Source organism: Phodopus roborovskii, unplaced genomic scaffold, assembly GCF_943737965.1.
Source record: "Phodopus roborovskii unplaced genomic scaffold, PHOROB, whole genome shotgun sequence".
Taxonomy (NCBI): domain Eukaryota; kingdom Metazoa; phylum Chordata; class Mammalia; order Rodentia; family Cricetidae; genus Phodopus; species Phodopus roborovskii.
The window spans coordinates 8,601,060-8,617,570 of NW_026126588.1; the positions used below are offsets into that span (position 1 = coordinate 8,601,060).

Genomic DNA, 16,511 nt, shown 5'->3' on the forward strand with positions numbered 1-16,511 from the left:
AGGGCGTCCCTAACCATGTTCTTCCTCTCTCTGCCTGGAACACCACAACTACCCCAGTGCATCACAGTCCATCTTTACTCACATCTTTCTTTGTCAATTAAATCAGGGTTGAGTGAGCCCCTCCGCTGTAACACCACACCATATTTTACCTCAAAACTTTTAAGACTGTAACATCAGTGCCTTTTGCCCATTATCTTTTCCTTGTGAGCTAAGAAGAAGTATATCACCAGAACAAACTTTAAAATGCTTCATAGAAGAATTGTGAGCTAGTTCATTGAGACCAACTTCCTTGAAGAAAACCACCATAAAGAGAAGCACCTTAATAGTAATAAAGACGTGAATAAGTTACAACGATCCTAAACATACGTGTACCAAGCAGTATAGCCTCCAATTGTAGAAAGCAGGATCCCAAGAACTAAAAGGAAAAATGGATAATAAGAGTGATAAGGTAAACATCTGCTCACATGATAAACAAATACTAAGAACACTATGACAATGAGCAGGCAATAAGCAAGCATGGCTTAATAGCCATAGATGGGCGATATCCATAAACAGTGAATGCAAATTTCTTTCAGACCTGTGCAAGAGAAAGACGGCTAAATATGATGAAAAAGAAAGCTTAAAAATTAGTTAGGGTTTTTAATTATTTTAGTTAGTTAATTATGGTTGTTTTTAAACAGTTTTAAGAAGTCCAGCTGGGCCTCACAGTCACTGTATAGCTAAGGCAGCCTTGAACTACAAATCTTCCTACCTTACTGGCTGAGTGCAGGTATACACCACATCTAAAATTTAAGTTTAATTAAATGTATTTTTTAATGTATTGGAATTATATGGCATACACTCTTTGAGCAAATACAATGAAAATATTTATTTTATAATAAAAAGTTTCGCCCAGCATGACGACATACACCTGTAACAACAGAACCTGGGAAGTAGATGCAGGAAGATCCTTTAAGAGGCAGCCGTGATTATCTGGAGAATCTGAAGCCATGGGCTACATGTGATGCAACCGCCACTGCTGCATCTTTTCTAAAGACAGCAATGCAACTATGTTAAAACAAAAATTTTCTACTCATGAGGGCATGAAGTTTGGAAGGGGATGTGTGGGAGGGAATCACTAAGAATTGGGTAGGGGAGAGAGTACATTTGATTAAAATAAAGTATATCCATGTATGAAGAAAAACAATATTTTTTGCACAAATTAAGTAGTTATTATTTAAATATGAATTTGTTTATTATGTAATTTACCTTATATTAAAGTGCAATCAGTCAAATATTCTTAAATTTATATTAAAGAAATTCATGAGTTAAAGGCATAAATTAAAAAATACTGATTTTGAAATATTTCAATATTAAAGACATTTACTCAGAAGAATTTATAGGTTTATTACAGTTTTGATTAACAATGTACAAGCAAATTTTAAAACTAGTGTAATGTTTGACAAAAGGTATATTCATCCAGAAATATCTATCATCTTTCCACGGCAAATCTCATCTTGAAACTCATATTATTTACTGTCAGTCTCTTGGCCTTATTAGAACTCTCCAAGCACAAAAATGGAATTCTGTGCTTCCTATACTTATACAACACAAAGTTTTAAATGGAGTACTTAGAAAGTGCTTGTCTTCAACATTATTTTAAAATTGTATCAGCCAACCATAACCTTGATTAAATATCTGTCAGTGTGAAATATGATTGGTGAGTAATCCACTTAAACTCTCATAAACCATGTCCTTGTGGAAATCCATGTAATACATTTAGGCATTAAAAGTGTATTTGCTTGAAAGAAGACACTAGTCCTGGCAGTGGTGGCACACACCTTTAATCCCAGCACTCGGGAGGCAGGGGCAGGTGGATCTCTTTGAGTTCAAGGCCAGCCTGGACTATATAGTAAGTGCCAGGACAGTCAGGGATATTTCACAGAAAAACCCTGTGCCAAAACCTCTCCTCCCCAAAAAAGACATTAGTGTTTATTTAAAGTAGATATGTTATTTTTTAATTACTTTCTCATTTTTTGTGAATAAGTGTTTTGCCTTAATGTAGTTATATGCATGAGCTGCATGTCGGATGCCCACCAAGGTCAGAAGAGGCTGTCAGATCTCTCAGAACTAGAATTAAAGATGGTTATGAGCTACCAAATGGGTGCTGGAAATTGAATCCTTGTCCTCGGCAAGAGCAACAAGTTCTCTTAACCACTGAACCAACGCTCTATCCCCTGATTTATTATTTTTAACAGACATCACACACATGGTTGGTTTTCCGTTTGCTCAGTGGTATCATGGCTTTAGGCTGGAGGAGGTAATCTATAGTTTACTCAGATTTATTTACTTCTTATTACTTAATAATCCAATGAGTCTTGCAGAACTGCCAGTCTAAGAGGCAATAAACTACATAGATTTTCTTCTTTGGGATTGAGAAAGCCCCCATCATAGATGCAATGAAGGAAGCTCCTTTATACCTAGGACTTCATTTCTGACAATCAAAGCCAGGTGCTAATGATGAATTTAGGCTTCCAGCTACAACTGTGAGACAGTGCTGAAAAATGCTCATCACTGGCCCCGAGAAACAAAGTGTGACAAGTTTTAGGCTAAAACTCTAAATTCTTAATGTAATTACTGAGCAACTAGTCAGTTCATCACATGACTTGTCTGTGAATAGCCACAGAAATGTTGAATTAACTGTGTCCCCCATTCACCAGTGTGTGCAATATGCCTTGCTGATTTAGGAATTCTTTTAATTTTTAAGTGTTATTCATTACTCAATTTATTTGAATGAAACAAAGTATATGCATTTATATAAATTGTCTATCCAAATAATATTACTTTTATGATGATAAAATATTTATGTACTGTTTTATGTTAGTTTGATATAGCAGTTTGCATAGATATGCTATTTCTGGTTATCCACCTCTGAAGTCTTCATACAAATTATTACAAAAAATATTCACATGCAGTTTTCAAAGCATAAAATTTCTAATGAATATTTGTGTCAGTAACGTGCTAACATCAGTGATAACTATGAGGAAAGGAACACATGTACGTTAATAGGAGCAACTTCTCATTTAAGAGAATACATAATGAAAAAGATGTATGTAGGCAAGGTACTCCTGAGAAAACAAGCACAAATTAACAAACCAATACTTATTTTATCTCAACAGATCCAAGGCAGATAGTAGAAGCTGAACTTAGGTCACTAACTTTTTACTGTGTATTCATACTTGTTGAGGTACTTTCCTATAGGAGATAAATTCATTGTGGTCAGGTGAACATTAAGATTATAATCCCCTCCTCATAGATTTAAGTCTGATGCATTCTAAGGGGGGGGGTAGCACTGATAGAAAGGATAGACATATGTATACCCATGCATTCATCTACACACCAATTACACACACTATCAGAAGCTAACAAGTTTTACAACATGCACAGACGTCTACCATTTAATGAAGAGGCTACCTGAAAACTAATACACAATATTAACAAAGTGAATGTAGTAAGGATAATAAGGAAATAAGATACTGGATATAATCTGCTAGTAGAACCAGAAAGGCTTCCTAATAGACAGAATTGCTAACAGATAGGAAGGGAATATTTAAAATAACTGCAACAGCTGCTGAGCATGGCTTTGTTCATTACCAAATACAAGACTGTTAAACACATAAGGAATATCTGTCTACTTCAGTTTCCTTATGAAGACTGTGAAGAGATGATTCATACAATCACAGAGACTCCCAACATCACGGTTATTTTTGGAGAATTTTCTAGAAGTTGTAGGATTAAAAACATTATTTACACTGTTTTCTAGCCCAGGAGCTTCCCTTCCACCTCCCACCCTGCAGCATACTTTCCCGTCTTGAACTTTTGCATGAGCTTTTCATCGAGGCTAAGATTGTCTTGCCCAATCTTTGTAAACCTAGGTCAGTAGTTCTTAACTTGTATGACATGACCCCTTTGGGGGGTCACATGTCAGATACCATGTTACACTACCTATAACAGTAGCAAAATTATAGTTATGGGTCACCACACCAATAAGAACTGTATTGAAGGGTTCACTGTTAGGAAGGTTGAGAACCACTGGTCTAGAGCCTTCTGTTCTCTTTGGTCCGAGGTTACATGATTCATTACAATGTTCTTTACTCATCACCTAACCTCTGATGGCCAATAGCCAAAATGTAACTCTCTTCAAATTATTTCTCACCTTAGTTTCCTTTAAAACATACCCTGTCATCTAAACATCTCATTCTTGTTCATCTTATGAACCCATCACTTGTTTTCCCAAACAAATGAATAAACATCAGGATACTCCTTGCCCCAGTCATTGAAGAATAGTTAATCCCAAAGCAATGCCTGGCATTGAACTAGTTATTCAATAAAAGAAAAAACATGTACTAGAAAAGGGTGAAAGAAAGGAAATGAGAAACATATAAATGGAATTGGAAGATCAGCACAACTGAGAACTTATTTCTTTCTTAATTTCAACTTATTTTCTTCATCCAGGAATAATATTCCTGAAAGTAATTCTATATATTACTCAAGGTGGATAACTCTTAACTTTCAGTATGTGCTGTGTTCAATGATACTTAAGTCCATGTTGAAGTAGGACCTACCACTAAGCCTGGTTATTTTCTGAGTTTGATGCCCAGAGCCCACTTGGTGGATGGAGAGAACCAACTTCCACAAGTGCACTGTGGTATACACAAAACCAAACTCTCTATCTTTGCCTCTCTCTCTCTCTCTCTCTCTCTCTCTCTCTCTCTCTCTCTCTCTCTCTCTCTTTCACACACACACACACACAGATTAAAAAACATAATGAGTTTATAAAAGAAAAGTTAAAGACAAAAGTTAAGTTGTTAAAGAATAGATAAAGATTGTCGTTTATAAAAATTTACCATCTCTTAAGAAATATATGCTCCCCCAACAAATGGCTCTTTAAATGGCAGTTAAGAATGCAAAGTGCTCTTAAAGCAGACCTGAGTTAGGTTCCCAGCACTACTATCACTTGGCTCACAACTTCCTGTAACTCAATCTCTGGACTGGGGAGTAGTGGTCTGATGTCTTCTCTTCTGAACCTCACAAGCAAATACCTACACAGAGACACACATTTATATACATAAATAAAACTTTTAAAGAAATATACATTGGGGATGTTGGTTTTAATTGGTTGTTTTTTGTTTTATGGTTTTTTTTTTTTTTTGTTTTTTGTTTTTTGTTAAAAAAAAAAGGACAGGATAATATTTTTTGATCAAAGTATGGTATCAACCACTATAATAACAGTCAGAACATAATAATCAATTTTCTTCCCTAATTTCTTCATCTGCTATATTGTGTGCCCATGCATGTGTTTTGCTGCACTAGTAAAACAAACACAGAATAAAGAATGTAACCAACTCTGCCATTTGCAATGCAACTTTGATCTCTAATTTACTTCCAATGTTAGCATTCTATGATACTGAAAGTCGGATGATATCTTTTGCCAGCATCCATTGTGTCAAAATCTTAACCACCAAGAACTCGAATTCCACACTGTTAGGATTTGGATCAAAAGCCACCACACAGCGGACACACTCTGGCAGTATGCTGTGCCAATGTCCACATCTATTAAGTTTGTTTACTAACTAGCCATATTATCTCTCTCATGTTGGGATTTCTGTAGGTGTGGACAGATGGGTTGAAAGTCTTCCTTCAGGCATAACACACACAGGATTGGGCAGATGGGTTCCAATAAGCAACCTTTAGGCCTGAAACACATGGATGAATCAGAAAGAAAAAAAGATACACCATTATCTAGGGATGGGTAAACAAGTTAGAAAAAGACATAACTTTTTAAAAAATATATCTGAAACATCTAAAGCAAAACCGGTGAGCAGCACAGTGTCATTTTCTTTCAAAGGCATAGATTCTCAGTCCACAAGTTATATAAGTGACCTCAAAAGCCTGGAACGAACAGCTCCAGTTAGAAGTGGTGGCTGCCGATCATTTTTACTAACACAGAAAAAACTGATTACTTAAATATTTCCATCAGTGATTAGATGCGAATTTTATAGAATGCCAAACAAATGGGGTAATGGTCTTAATCAGAAACAACAACAAAACGATCTGATTATATCATTATTTCCCAGTAGAGAGAGATGGGTGAAAATAATCTCATGAGGAATCAGGTGAAAAGGCATGCTTAGCTACCCCAATACCCAAGGTAAAACAAAAGAAGCCCTAGACACATGTGCACCAGGGAAAGTTAATGGAGGCAGCACATAGAGAAAAGCAGGCATTTCAGCTCACAAGGTCTTGCCAAGACTAACAGCTGCTTGGGGTGGCTGAAAAGTCAGTTGACTTATTGGTTCTGTTGGTACCAGCATCATGTCTATTCTGATAACTGGAAGCCAACTGCATTTAGGAGCTTCTGTTGGTGCCTACGTACTGAAGCTGCCATCTCTAATCTGTGCAATGCCCCAAGTGGCAGCTGACCTATCCACATGGAATTGATTAGTCCTGCCCGACTTCCAACCCTGCTGGGGAGAGACAGGCTAGAGTACTGATTCCTGTAAGACACTCTCACGTGCAGGCTGAGTCCCAGCCATGCAGATATTCATACATACGTCTGACAACTGTCTCCACACTTACATATCTGGATCCCAGGAACAACTCATTCTCTCCACCTTTTACAGCAAAGTGAAACAAGTTTATCCAGCTTTATTAGCCCAAAGGAGCACACCATTCCAAACCTGTACTTATGTAAATAGTTCATTTATTTAAGTCTCAAAGAATGTCCAGTTTGTGTTATTGCATAGGCACCCTGACTAATGAAGCAGTATTTATAAGCATCTACTATGAGACAATGTGAGATGCTGCATCTAATTATTTAGACAACTCACCACCCTCCCTGTGGTAGGCTCCATAACTGTATATGTTACAGGGAGAAGATGGATGACCCCCCCCAGCAGGGAGAAGATGGATGACCCCCCCAGAGTTTATTTGCTTGAGGTCAAACAACCAATGTATGGATGTGATGAGTTTGGGCCCCAGATTATCTAACTTAGAGTCCCTCGAGGACAATAAAAGGGATTGGCAACAGTAAGAAAGAACAAAAAGTTGCCACTATCCACATCTACAGATGTACTTGGAAATGCATTCCCAGCCTTAGCCCTCCCAGCCTGTCAGGCAGAAGATTGATGCTGCCTTCCATTTCCCACAACACTCCCTTCCAGAACTTGACTGTCCTTACATTGCCAAGCCAATGCCCCCAAATGTACTCACCTACTTTCAGCTCCCCTCCTGCAATGAGTAAGCATGCCACACTCAGAACATTGCTTCTGTCTACAGGAAATTCCAAGGTCCCCAACACGTAGAGGCGTCTAAGCACTGGGAGATCAGTATCCACAAGAACAGTCTTGTCTGCCAAAGACAAAAGGGCTGCTCAGATGTGTGCAACTAAAGCAAGAACCACGTTCCCTCTATTGGTGATGTTTCAGGCTTCTGGCAATCCACATCCTGCTGTTACCTGCCTCAGGCCAGTTGCAGCAACCAGATAAATACTGTTTATGAAGCAGTCATATTAACAAATTAGAAAGAACGTCAGTCATGGTTAGTAAGTTTTGTTACCCCTTAGCACAACGTTATGGCCAAACAGTTTTGCTTATGTCCTCAAACATCCCTCACCACAACCTTAATTTAGTACAAATTTAGTATACTCAGATAAGAACTCCCTATGCATTATACCTATGTCCTCGCTTTTGACTATTGTCAGCATAAACAGGACAATAAATAATATCTTGGCTTGGAAAGGATAAATAATTTGGTTCTAAATCCCATCTCTGCTACCTGCTAGATGGGAGACCAATTTTATCCATCTATGCCTCAATTATCTTGTCTGTGAAATGGGAATAAAAATAGTATCTGCTTCCTCGTAGGCCTTTGTGAGATCAAATGAGTTAATAGATTAAAGTGCTAACACAACATAGTAAGCCACATGTAATTTCCTAATTTCCAGAATGTAATACAAAGTGCACAATGCATGGTCAGTAAGTGCAAGAGAAACATTATGTGTATGGATTTCCATTTGCTTGGGATCCTTATGGAGCTCCTGGGTGACTTCAAACAATTATTCTCCCTCCTTCATCCTCTCATAAAAGCCTTTTCTGTATAACTTCAAGAGAAATAATCATGGATTTTGCCTGATCTTAACAATAAAATAATATATGAATAAAGCATTTTCACTTAAAACAGTAAATATTTCACATATGCTGAAGTATTAAGTGTTGCTCTCTGAAGTACTTCAACATGAATTCAAGATGTCAAATGAAGGTTCCTGCTTAAAGTTTCAGTATCCCAATCACTGACAGGTGTACAGATATTTTTAGAGAAGTTCTTTGGTTAGCATAATCTCATTTCACATGCCAGGAAACAATGTACTCTGACATCTTTAAGGACCTGACCAAGGAAATTAACATGGCATGAGTTGTCTTGCTAGCCTTTGCCTGTTTCTTTAGTTAGAAGCCCAGCCATGCCCTCCTGTGGCAAAGACTATAAGGCTGCAAGGCAACTGACTTGTTCCTCCTCCTGGGTTTACAGTGTTAGACTCCAGGCCTGAATTGTCTTTACAGTTAAATGAAGCCATATGACTGAGTTGTAGCTAATACCATGTAGGCACACTCCCAGCATAAGACCTTTAGCCCAGTCTGTAACCTCTGCTTGTTCTCCCCCTCCTCAATTCTCTCAGCTGAACATGGAGTAGCAGATCTCAAAGTCCATCCATGGCCTGGCATCATCAGCATCACTGTTCTGGGTTATAGCTGACAATAAGGCATTCCTCACCTCCTCTTTACAAATCTCCACCACTACCGCCTCTAGAGAAACAACCCATCTCTTCCATACTCCCAAGATGCCATGGACATACTCAAGTCAGAAGACTAAAATGTGTTATCCACACTCCATACACACATTATTAAATATTAAAAAGTTGTTATGACCTAGTCTGTCCTTCCTCTCCTATTTTTAGAGGAAGAAATACATAATTTTTTAAAAGGAAAGAACCATTCTTATTATACTGCTGAAAATAAAGACATTAAACAAATGTTTCCAGCTCTGGTGAGTTTAGTCCGCACATACCTTCAATTCAAGAGTCAATTACATTATTACCTAGTTTAAGATCACTATCTAGAGAGAGAAAGACAGCTCTCTGACCCATCTGGTACTTCTCAAATCATTCGAATCAAAGACTGACACATCCAGAGAATGCTATAGTTTTATATATTTAGTGGGTTGGCATTTGAGATTAAAAGTTATTTAAAGTAAGACCTTTAAAAATTAAAGTTTGTGAAAATGGATGGTCATCATGTATTGATGGAGGATGTCATTCTGTAAATATGTTTCTCGTATTGGTTAATGAATAAAGCACTGTTGGCCAAGAGGAAAGCAAGATAGGTGGGACTAGGAGACAAGGAGGATTCCAGAAGTAATAAAGAGGGGTCAAGATGTAGAGAATGTAGAGAGCAAAGGTCTGGGCCCTCTCTCCGGTAAGATAAGACCACATGGAAATACTTAGATTAATAGAAATGGATTAATATTTAAGTAAGACCTTTAAAATTTTAAAGTAAGACCTTCTGTTTATTTTATCAGGGTCTGAAACAAAGTCTAATGTACATTAGGTCCTCAGAATAATATCAAGTAGCACACACACAGATAAAATCCAACAGTAGCTGGAGGGAAAGGATGGGCCGCAGAGAGAATTATTGCAGGTATTTCTTCGGTTGCTATATTTTTCACTTTCAAGATTCCTGGATTCAAATCTCCCACTTTTTGTCCCTTTCCTTTCTGGCAACAGGCCAAACCATTGAAGAAGTTAGAAATGAAAGATGACTGAGAGATGTTTCTTACCAATATACAGATATATTCATTATACATATATATTACATGTGGATATTCTATATAATCACCATGATAGATGTATTAATAAGATAATGCTATACTTTAATTAAATGGATGCTGGTCTGATATGTTTATTTCTAGCTACTTTTGTTTGGAAAATGCACGAATGTACCTATTACAATGCTTGTTTTTAATCAAATAAATGTGTCTCATGTAAGATTTTCTGTTAAAGGAGCTCTCCTTGTATCATAATTGCAGAGATGATGGTGGCATGAACAATGAAATACACAATTCATGTTGATGCTGGCTACAGAGCAGATAATCTGCCAGACACAAAGTGTCCTCAGATATAAGGACAGTAGTATCTTTTTGACCAGGTGTGAATTTGAACCAATATGCCACATTCTTTACAAGTAGTATCATTTCTGTAAAACTATTCAAAGCATTTCCAGCAATCACTCATACAACCCACACAACAAATACAACTGATGGACCGCCTCTCTCTGACCCACTGCTTTCCACCTTGTCCTGGTTGGATGCACCTCTCCCATCCTATTCCATCAATGACCAATCTATCCTACTTGAGAGAGTGAGCACTAGCATATGGAGGGAACCATCTGGAATTTCTGTTGCTCAATGGGAGGCTGATGGGGGAGCTGATCTGGAAAGAGCCTCCAAAAAGAAATAATGAGTTCCAGATGTAATTAAAGACTGTCTTTTCCCCCCAAAGGGGCTTAGGACCAACCATGGTGTGGTATTTCTGGGTACTGAATTGCACTCTCTTACCACTTGTTCATCCATCAAGTACTAAACACCCACCATCATTATTCTAGTATCTCTTGCCAAGCAATTGTTGTTGGGTTTCTTGTTTTGTTTTGCTTTGTTTTGATTGATTTGGTTTGGTTTGTAACACATTCTATTCTGACAATCAGAAATATAAAGCTTTAAGAGAATTCTCTAGAAACAACACTAGGGAGCATCCATCCTCAGGATCTCCCTGTGCACCCGATGTCAAGGGTAATGAAAACAAAGGCGATCCAGTCTTGTAAAAATTCATCACCATCCTCAAGCACAGAAATTTGAAGACCTGACCCAATTGTAAAGACGGATGTTGCTGACAGAGGACTAGGACTTCTTTTTGTACCAGGAGTCACTTGACTAATATAATCACAAAATATTCCTTATAGTTTCAACTTTAGATTTAAACTCAGTTTTCCATCAGAAAAGTCCAAGAATCAAAGTCACTATTTGGTTAGCATTCCAAGGGTCTGACACTTGTCTAAATCCTACAGAAATGAGGTCAGGGGCAAAAGGTTCAAATTGTAGGAACAAAGATGAGGTCACATGCACAGGCATGATTTAGGGGAGACAGCACCACTCTTTGTATGGTAGGCACTGTATTAGGCCCCATGATTTAGGTGGAGAGGACAGTTTCCACAACTCTCCATTGTCAGGGAGGCAGCCTGCACTAACAATGGCCATAAATGAGGCATCAGAGGAAGGTCAAGAGCATTGAAGACACAGCAGTGCACACAAGAACCATTTGTAGGTTGTCATTTTCCTGTGCCTTCCTTGTATAATGGATTTGTTTCTGCATCCACACTCAGCTGCAGTATTTTCCTATAAATACATTAACCAAATGAGAAGTAAATTTGAATGTCATTGAAACCTCCAGCAAATGAGGTAGAGGAAGAGCAGAGTATTCTTATCGCAGAATGAAAAGAGTATGTTGCAGTGACTGGTGGTACTTCCTATATTTCCTGGCCTTGTTTAACTTTAAAGGACTAGACTTCAATTTATAAATATGGCCAAGAACTATACTCCCAAAATAGCAGAAGCTTCCATACATCAATAAATCGTCAGGAAGAAAGGTCAACATGACTGAAAATTAGTGTCAAGGAGACATATGACAGGAACAAGGGTTCTCAAGAGATCCCTCCCCATGGAGAAACTGAACAGGACTATGCTCAACAGTAATGGTCCCCTCTCCCAGTAACAGCCCTCTGCTCAATGAGCTGTGAGTGTTAATGCTCAGGTGTTTTTGTTTTGTTTTTCAATCAAATCCACACAGGTGGTTTCTTTATTCTACCCCCTGACTATCGTCTTTTAAAAAAAAAAAAAAAGGTCTTAAAAATAGGCAAAAGAAGCAGTTTGCAAGGGGCCTGGAGGCATGATTCAAGAAAAAAAGGCAGGTTCCTCATACCTTGACAGAAAGCCATCTGCCTCCCTGGTGTGTGTGTGTGTGTGTGTGTGTGTCAGAGAGAGAAAGAGGGAGGGAGGGAGAGAGAGATAAAGACACAGAGAGACAAAGACTGGAAGACAGACAGACAGATATGGACAACAAGGAGGGAAATTGGAAAAGGGCGATAATAGCCCTCCTCCTTTAAACACACTACATTCCAATTCCACCCCCACATACACTGGAAATGTCTATTCCAGTCCTTTACAGACATGCATCATTCCCACAGCAGAATCAACACTTTAAATTGTGATATTTTAATTGATCAATAAAATGTTTAACATACAATGTTTGTGTCTTCCTCTAGTCTATACCATCTGTTCCACAAAAACAACAACAAATATTGTGAATCTGTGTAATAGGAGGGTTTTCTTTTTTAAGTAAAATTACCTACAGTATCAGATCAATTCTCTGAACTCCAAATTCTGAAAGAAAAAAAAAATGCCAGGAAATGCTGCTGTTTTCATAATAAAATAAAATAAAAAGCCTTTTCTCTTTTCATCTGGCCTTGCTGTTTTAATCCAGGGATTGTGTTGTGCTACTATGCTGGCTAGTTTAATTTCAAAATTGTCAAGAGCTGGAGTCATTTTCGAAGAGTGGCTGTCAATTGAGTAAATGCTTCCACAAGATTGGTTTCTGGTGCATTTTCTTGATTGATGTGGGAGGGACCAGTTCACAATTGTAAGTGGTATGACCCTTGGGTTAGTGGTGATTGGTGCTATAAAAAGAGAAAGAAAGAAAAGAAAGAAAGGAAGGAAGGAAGGAAGGAAGGAAGGAAGGAAGGAAGGAAGGAAGGGAGAGAGAGAGAGAGAGAGAAAGATGGATGGATGGATGGATGGATGGATGGATGGATGGATGGATGGATGGATGAGTTGAGCAAGCTATGAGAAACAGTCTTCCTCCACGGCCTTGTTTTGAGTTCCTGCCTTTACTACAAGCTGTAAAATGAAATAGACCCTTTCCTTCCCAAGCGGCTTTTGATCCTGGTGTTTTATTGCAGCAATAGAAAACTGAGACAGCTACTGTTCTCCACAAAGCCTCAAAATCTTCAGACGGGCCAACTGGAAGTTGCAATGTCAATTACAGTGCAAACTCTGTCCGCTTGTACCAGTGGGTCAAGTACAATAAAATTAAAAGACATCAAACTTGGTATCCTAAGAATAGTTTTGTATTTTGATAAATTTGAGGTTAGGTACTAATTTGGCTTTAGCACATAATTCTATTACTTCAGTTCATTGTGAATGAATATAGGCTAACATGAGGTTTGGGGATAAAGTTCTCTCCAATCCTAATAGTGTGCCCGTGGCTAAGGAAACATATTATGTGGGAAGGAAAAAGCTGGTAACTCTCAGATGGTCCAATTAATATATTTTTGCATACTGTATTTGTTAAAACCAATTTGTTTGATTTGTTTCCCTAAGAAAAGCAATGAGACTGCCTTCTAATGAATTTATGTATGTTCATAGTTTAACTGTGAAGAAAATGTGTAGAATTCTACAAAACCCTTTGGCCCTGATGAAGCTCTTTGGGCAAAGGTCTGTGCAAGAAATATTCTAGTCAGTGTTTATCTCCGAACAAACTCCTAATTATAAATACAGCCTCTGTATAGTCTCTGCTTCAAACAGAGGGGGGAAATATATTCAGAAAATTATATGATTCTTCATTTTTCTTTATTGCTGTTGATTAATTTTTCTCATGCTTTTAATCCCAAAACATTATTATGTTCCTTAAAGATGCTGACGCTTGTAGTCTATTTTGCTCTTCAATTTTATGTACAGTTTTATGAATATATATTTATTGTTTGAGAAGGCTTAAAATACTATCCTAGCAAATATTGACTTGTGCATTTCAACATGCTATCACAAATTATATAATTGCTAAGTAAGTCAATTTATATGTAATACTCCTAAATTTATAGAAATGATTTTGTTATATAAAAATCTGCAAATAATTTCTATGGAGATTGTCATTGTTCTATCTATAAAATTTAGAGTTTCTATGTTTAATATTTCGAATGTCCCAGAACCTTTAAGCCTCTATCTGTCTGCCTATAGATTTCAGTAAATTATGTGAATCAGATGCAAAGATTTTACTTGGGTTTTCAAAACAAATTCCTTTTTGTTTAAATTCAAATGTTTTCTCAGAGATCATAAAGCTTGCTAGAATCTTTAGTCATTATTCCAGGTATTTTGACAAAACTATCTAGATTCTACAACTTTGGCCAAAATGCCAATACCCTAAGTATCTCTACATGAGTGATACAGGTACTAAAAGTTTCCCCTCTGCAAAGTCCCTCTTTCCAATGCGGAACATAAAGGCAAGTATTATCCTTGATGAATAAATTGGCTCATGTACTAGTTCATGAATATGGAAATATTGTCAAATCTTAAACACTAACAAAAGCTGCTCAAATTTTCCCATTTCATAAAGAGAGTAACTTTTTTTTTCTTTATTTTTGATATGGAGTCTTAGAGTGTAGCTCAGAGTTACACCACTTGTATACCGAGACTATAGGTATGTACCTGTGATGAGAAGAAATACTTTTGATGCAACTAATGAGGTGATTTTTACTTTGGAAGAAGTAGATTTGAAGGCTATTTGGTATTTGTATCTGATGAAAACATCGGAATAACCATGACAATACAGTGAACACATGACAATACAAGGCAGAGAAGATAGAAGCATTTCTGCAGCCCCAGACATTTCTCAAATGTCTCTCCATTTCCTCCCTACAGGGTCTGCTCCCTGACAAAGATGACCTAGAGAAAGACATGACAGGAGTTGTGAAAAATATTATGAGAAATAACACATGTCAAAGCATCCTAGTGCCAGACATGGGGAGTACTTCATTGTTGCCATCCCTTTCACACATCAAACATACATATTTCAATGCTCACACTACGCCTGATGTTTCTCTGTTGTATGAGCCAAGGTTGCATAGGCCCAGTCTTTGAAATCTAATAACTGGTGGTGGAAGTAGACATTAAAACACAATTATATAATAACTATACAGACACAAATTGTACAGCTCAGTAAGCAGAACCTTGTACAATGCTGTAAGAGCAACGGTGAAGACTACAGGACAAGGACGACCAAACTATAGAAGAAGCAGTACATAAGTGAAAAATTGGAGAGTGGTCCATTCATTGAAAATACTGCAAACACTCAAGACTAATGGAACTATTGACTCTGATGCAGAGCAGGGAGAAGAAAGTCAGAAAGGTAGGCAAGAGCCGAGCCATCAGGACTTGGGAAGTTGTGTAAGGCAATGATACAGTTTCTGAGAAGGATGACAGAAGACTGATGTGTTCCCAGCAGACAGAGATGTCCCCTAATTGAATTGTAATCTGAAAATATGACTGTGTCTACATAACAGAAGGTAGGGTATGGAAGGGGAGGATGGTTGGAGGACAACAACTAAGGGCCACTGTAGATGCTCAAATAAAGACCACAGCATATAACATTGGTGAACCTTGAAAACTTTATGTAAAGTGAAAGAAGCTATTCTATTTTTCCATTTCTATGAAATGTGTAAAAAAAGGACAAAGAAGGAAGAGGAGGAGGAAACAAGCTGGTGGAAGTAGTACTCGCTTAGGGCTGGGAAAGAGGAAGTACTCAGGAGTTATGGATAAGTGAGAGGCTCCCTAAAAAGTAATGAAACATCCTAAAATTGACTATCATGTTGGTTACATGACCCTGAAAATGCATTAAAACTGTGAATTTGAAAGCCTTAAATGGGTGAGTTGTGTGATACACAAATTCAACTTTATGAAATCTCTTTAAAAGTGATGTACTATTTCATGCGGTGATATGGAATAATCTTAAAAGGTATCTTTTCAAGCAATGGTAACAGTTTGAAATATGCTATCTATGAAAAGGTAGAAAATGATGAAAATATGTGTAGATAATTAGTATGAAACATTTTATGTAGATAGTATCGAATCTCTGGCAGGATACCCAAAAAGGGAGAAGCATTGCCACTTACAGGAACTGAAAAAAAGGGACAGGATTAAAAAAAAACTGATGAGAAAAAGTTCAAAGAATGTTCTTTTGTACCTTGGGACAAGATACACATGCGGTGAGATGGCTGAGTAGGTGAAGGCACATGATTTCATTTCTGGTGACCTAAGCTCCAATCCCAGGGCACATATGGGAGAAGAGAGACAACTTCCACAGTTTGTTCTCTGACCTCCACACACAGTGTCAGATGTATGCACTACACACACACACACACACACACACACACACACACACTAATTAATTAATTAGCTAATTAATTAATTAAGGCAAACATTTACCTCAAGATGAGAATGAAACTAAAAGTTGAGACAGGTTAGATTTCCATTTCTTATTTTAAAAAATACAAAAAGGCATTTCTGTCCTATGCATGGACTGTGTGTGAGGGTGAGCA

At 37.6% G+C, this 16,511-nt stretch overlaps 1 protein-coding gene across 1 annotated transcript in view; it reads right to left on the reverse strand.

The window, feature by feature from the left end:
- The window catches only part of Pkhd1 (PKHD1 ciliary IPT domain containing fibrocystin/polyductin), a 374,971-nt gene that overhangs the window by 112,871 nt on the left and 245,589 nt on the right, over positions 1–16,511 (reverse strand). Inside the window, exon 51 of the mRNA XM_051204291.1 lies at positions 7,252–7,389. Within this exon, the coding sequence (XP_051060248.1) occupies positions 7,252–7,389 (138 nt within the window). The remainder of the gene's footprint in view (positions 1–7,251; positions 7,390–16,511) is intronic.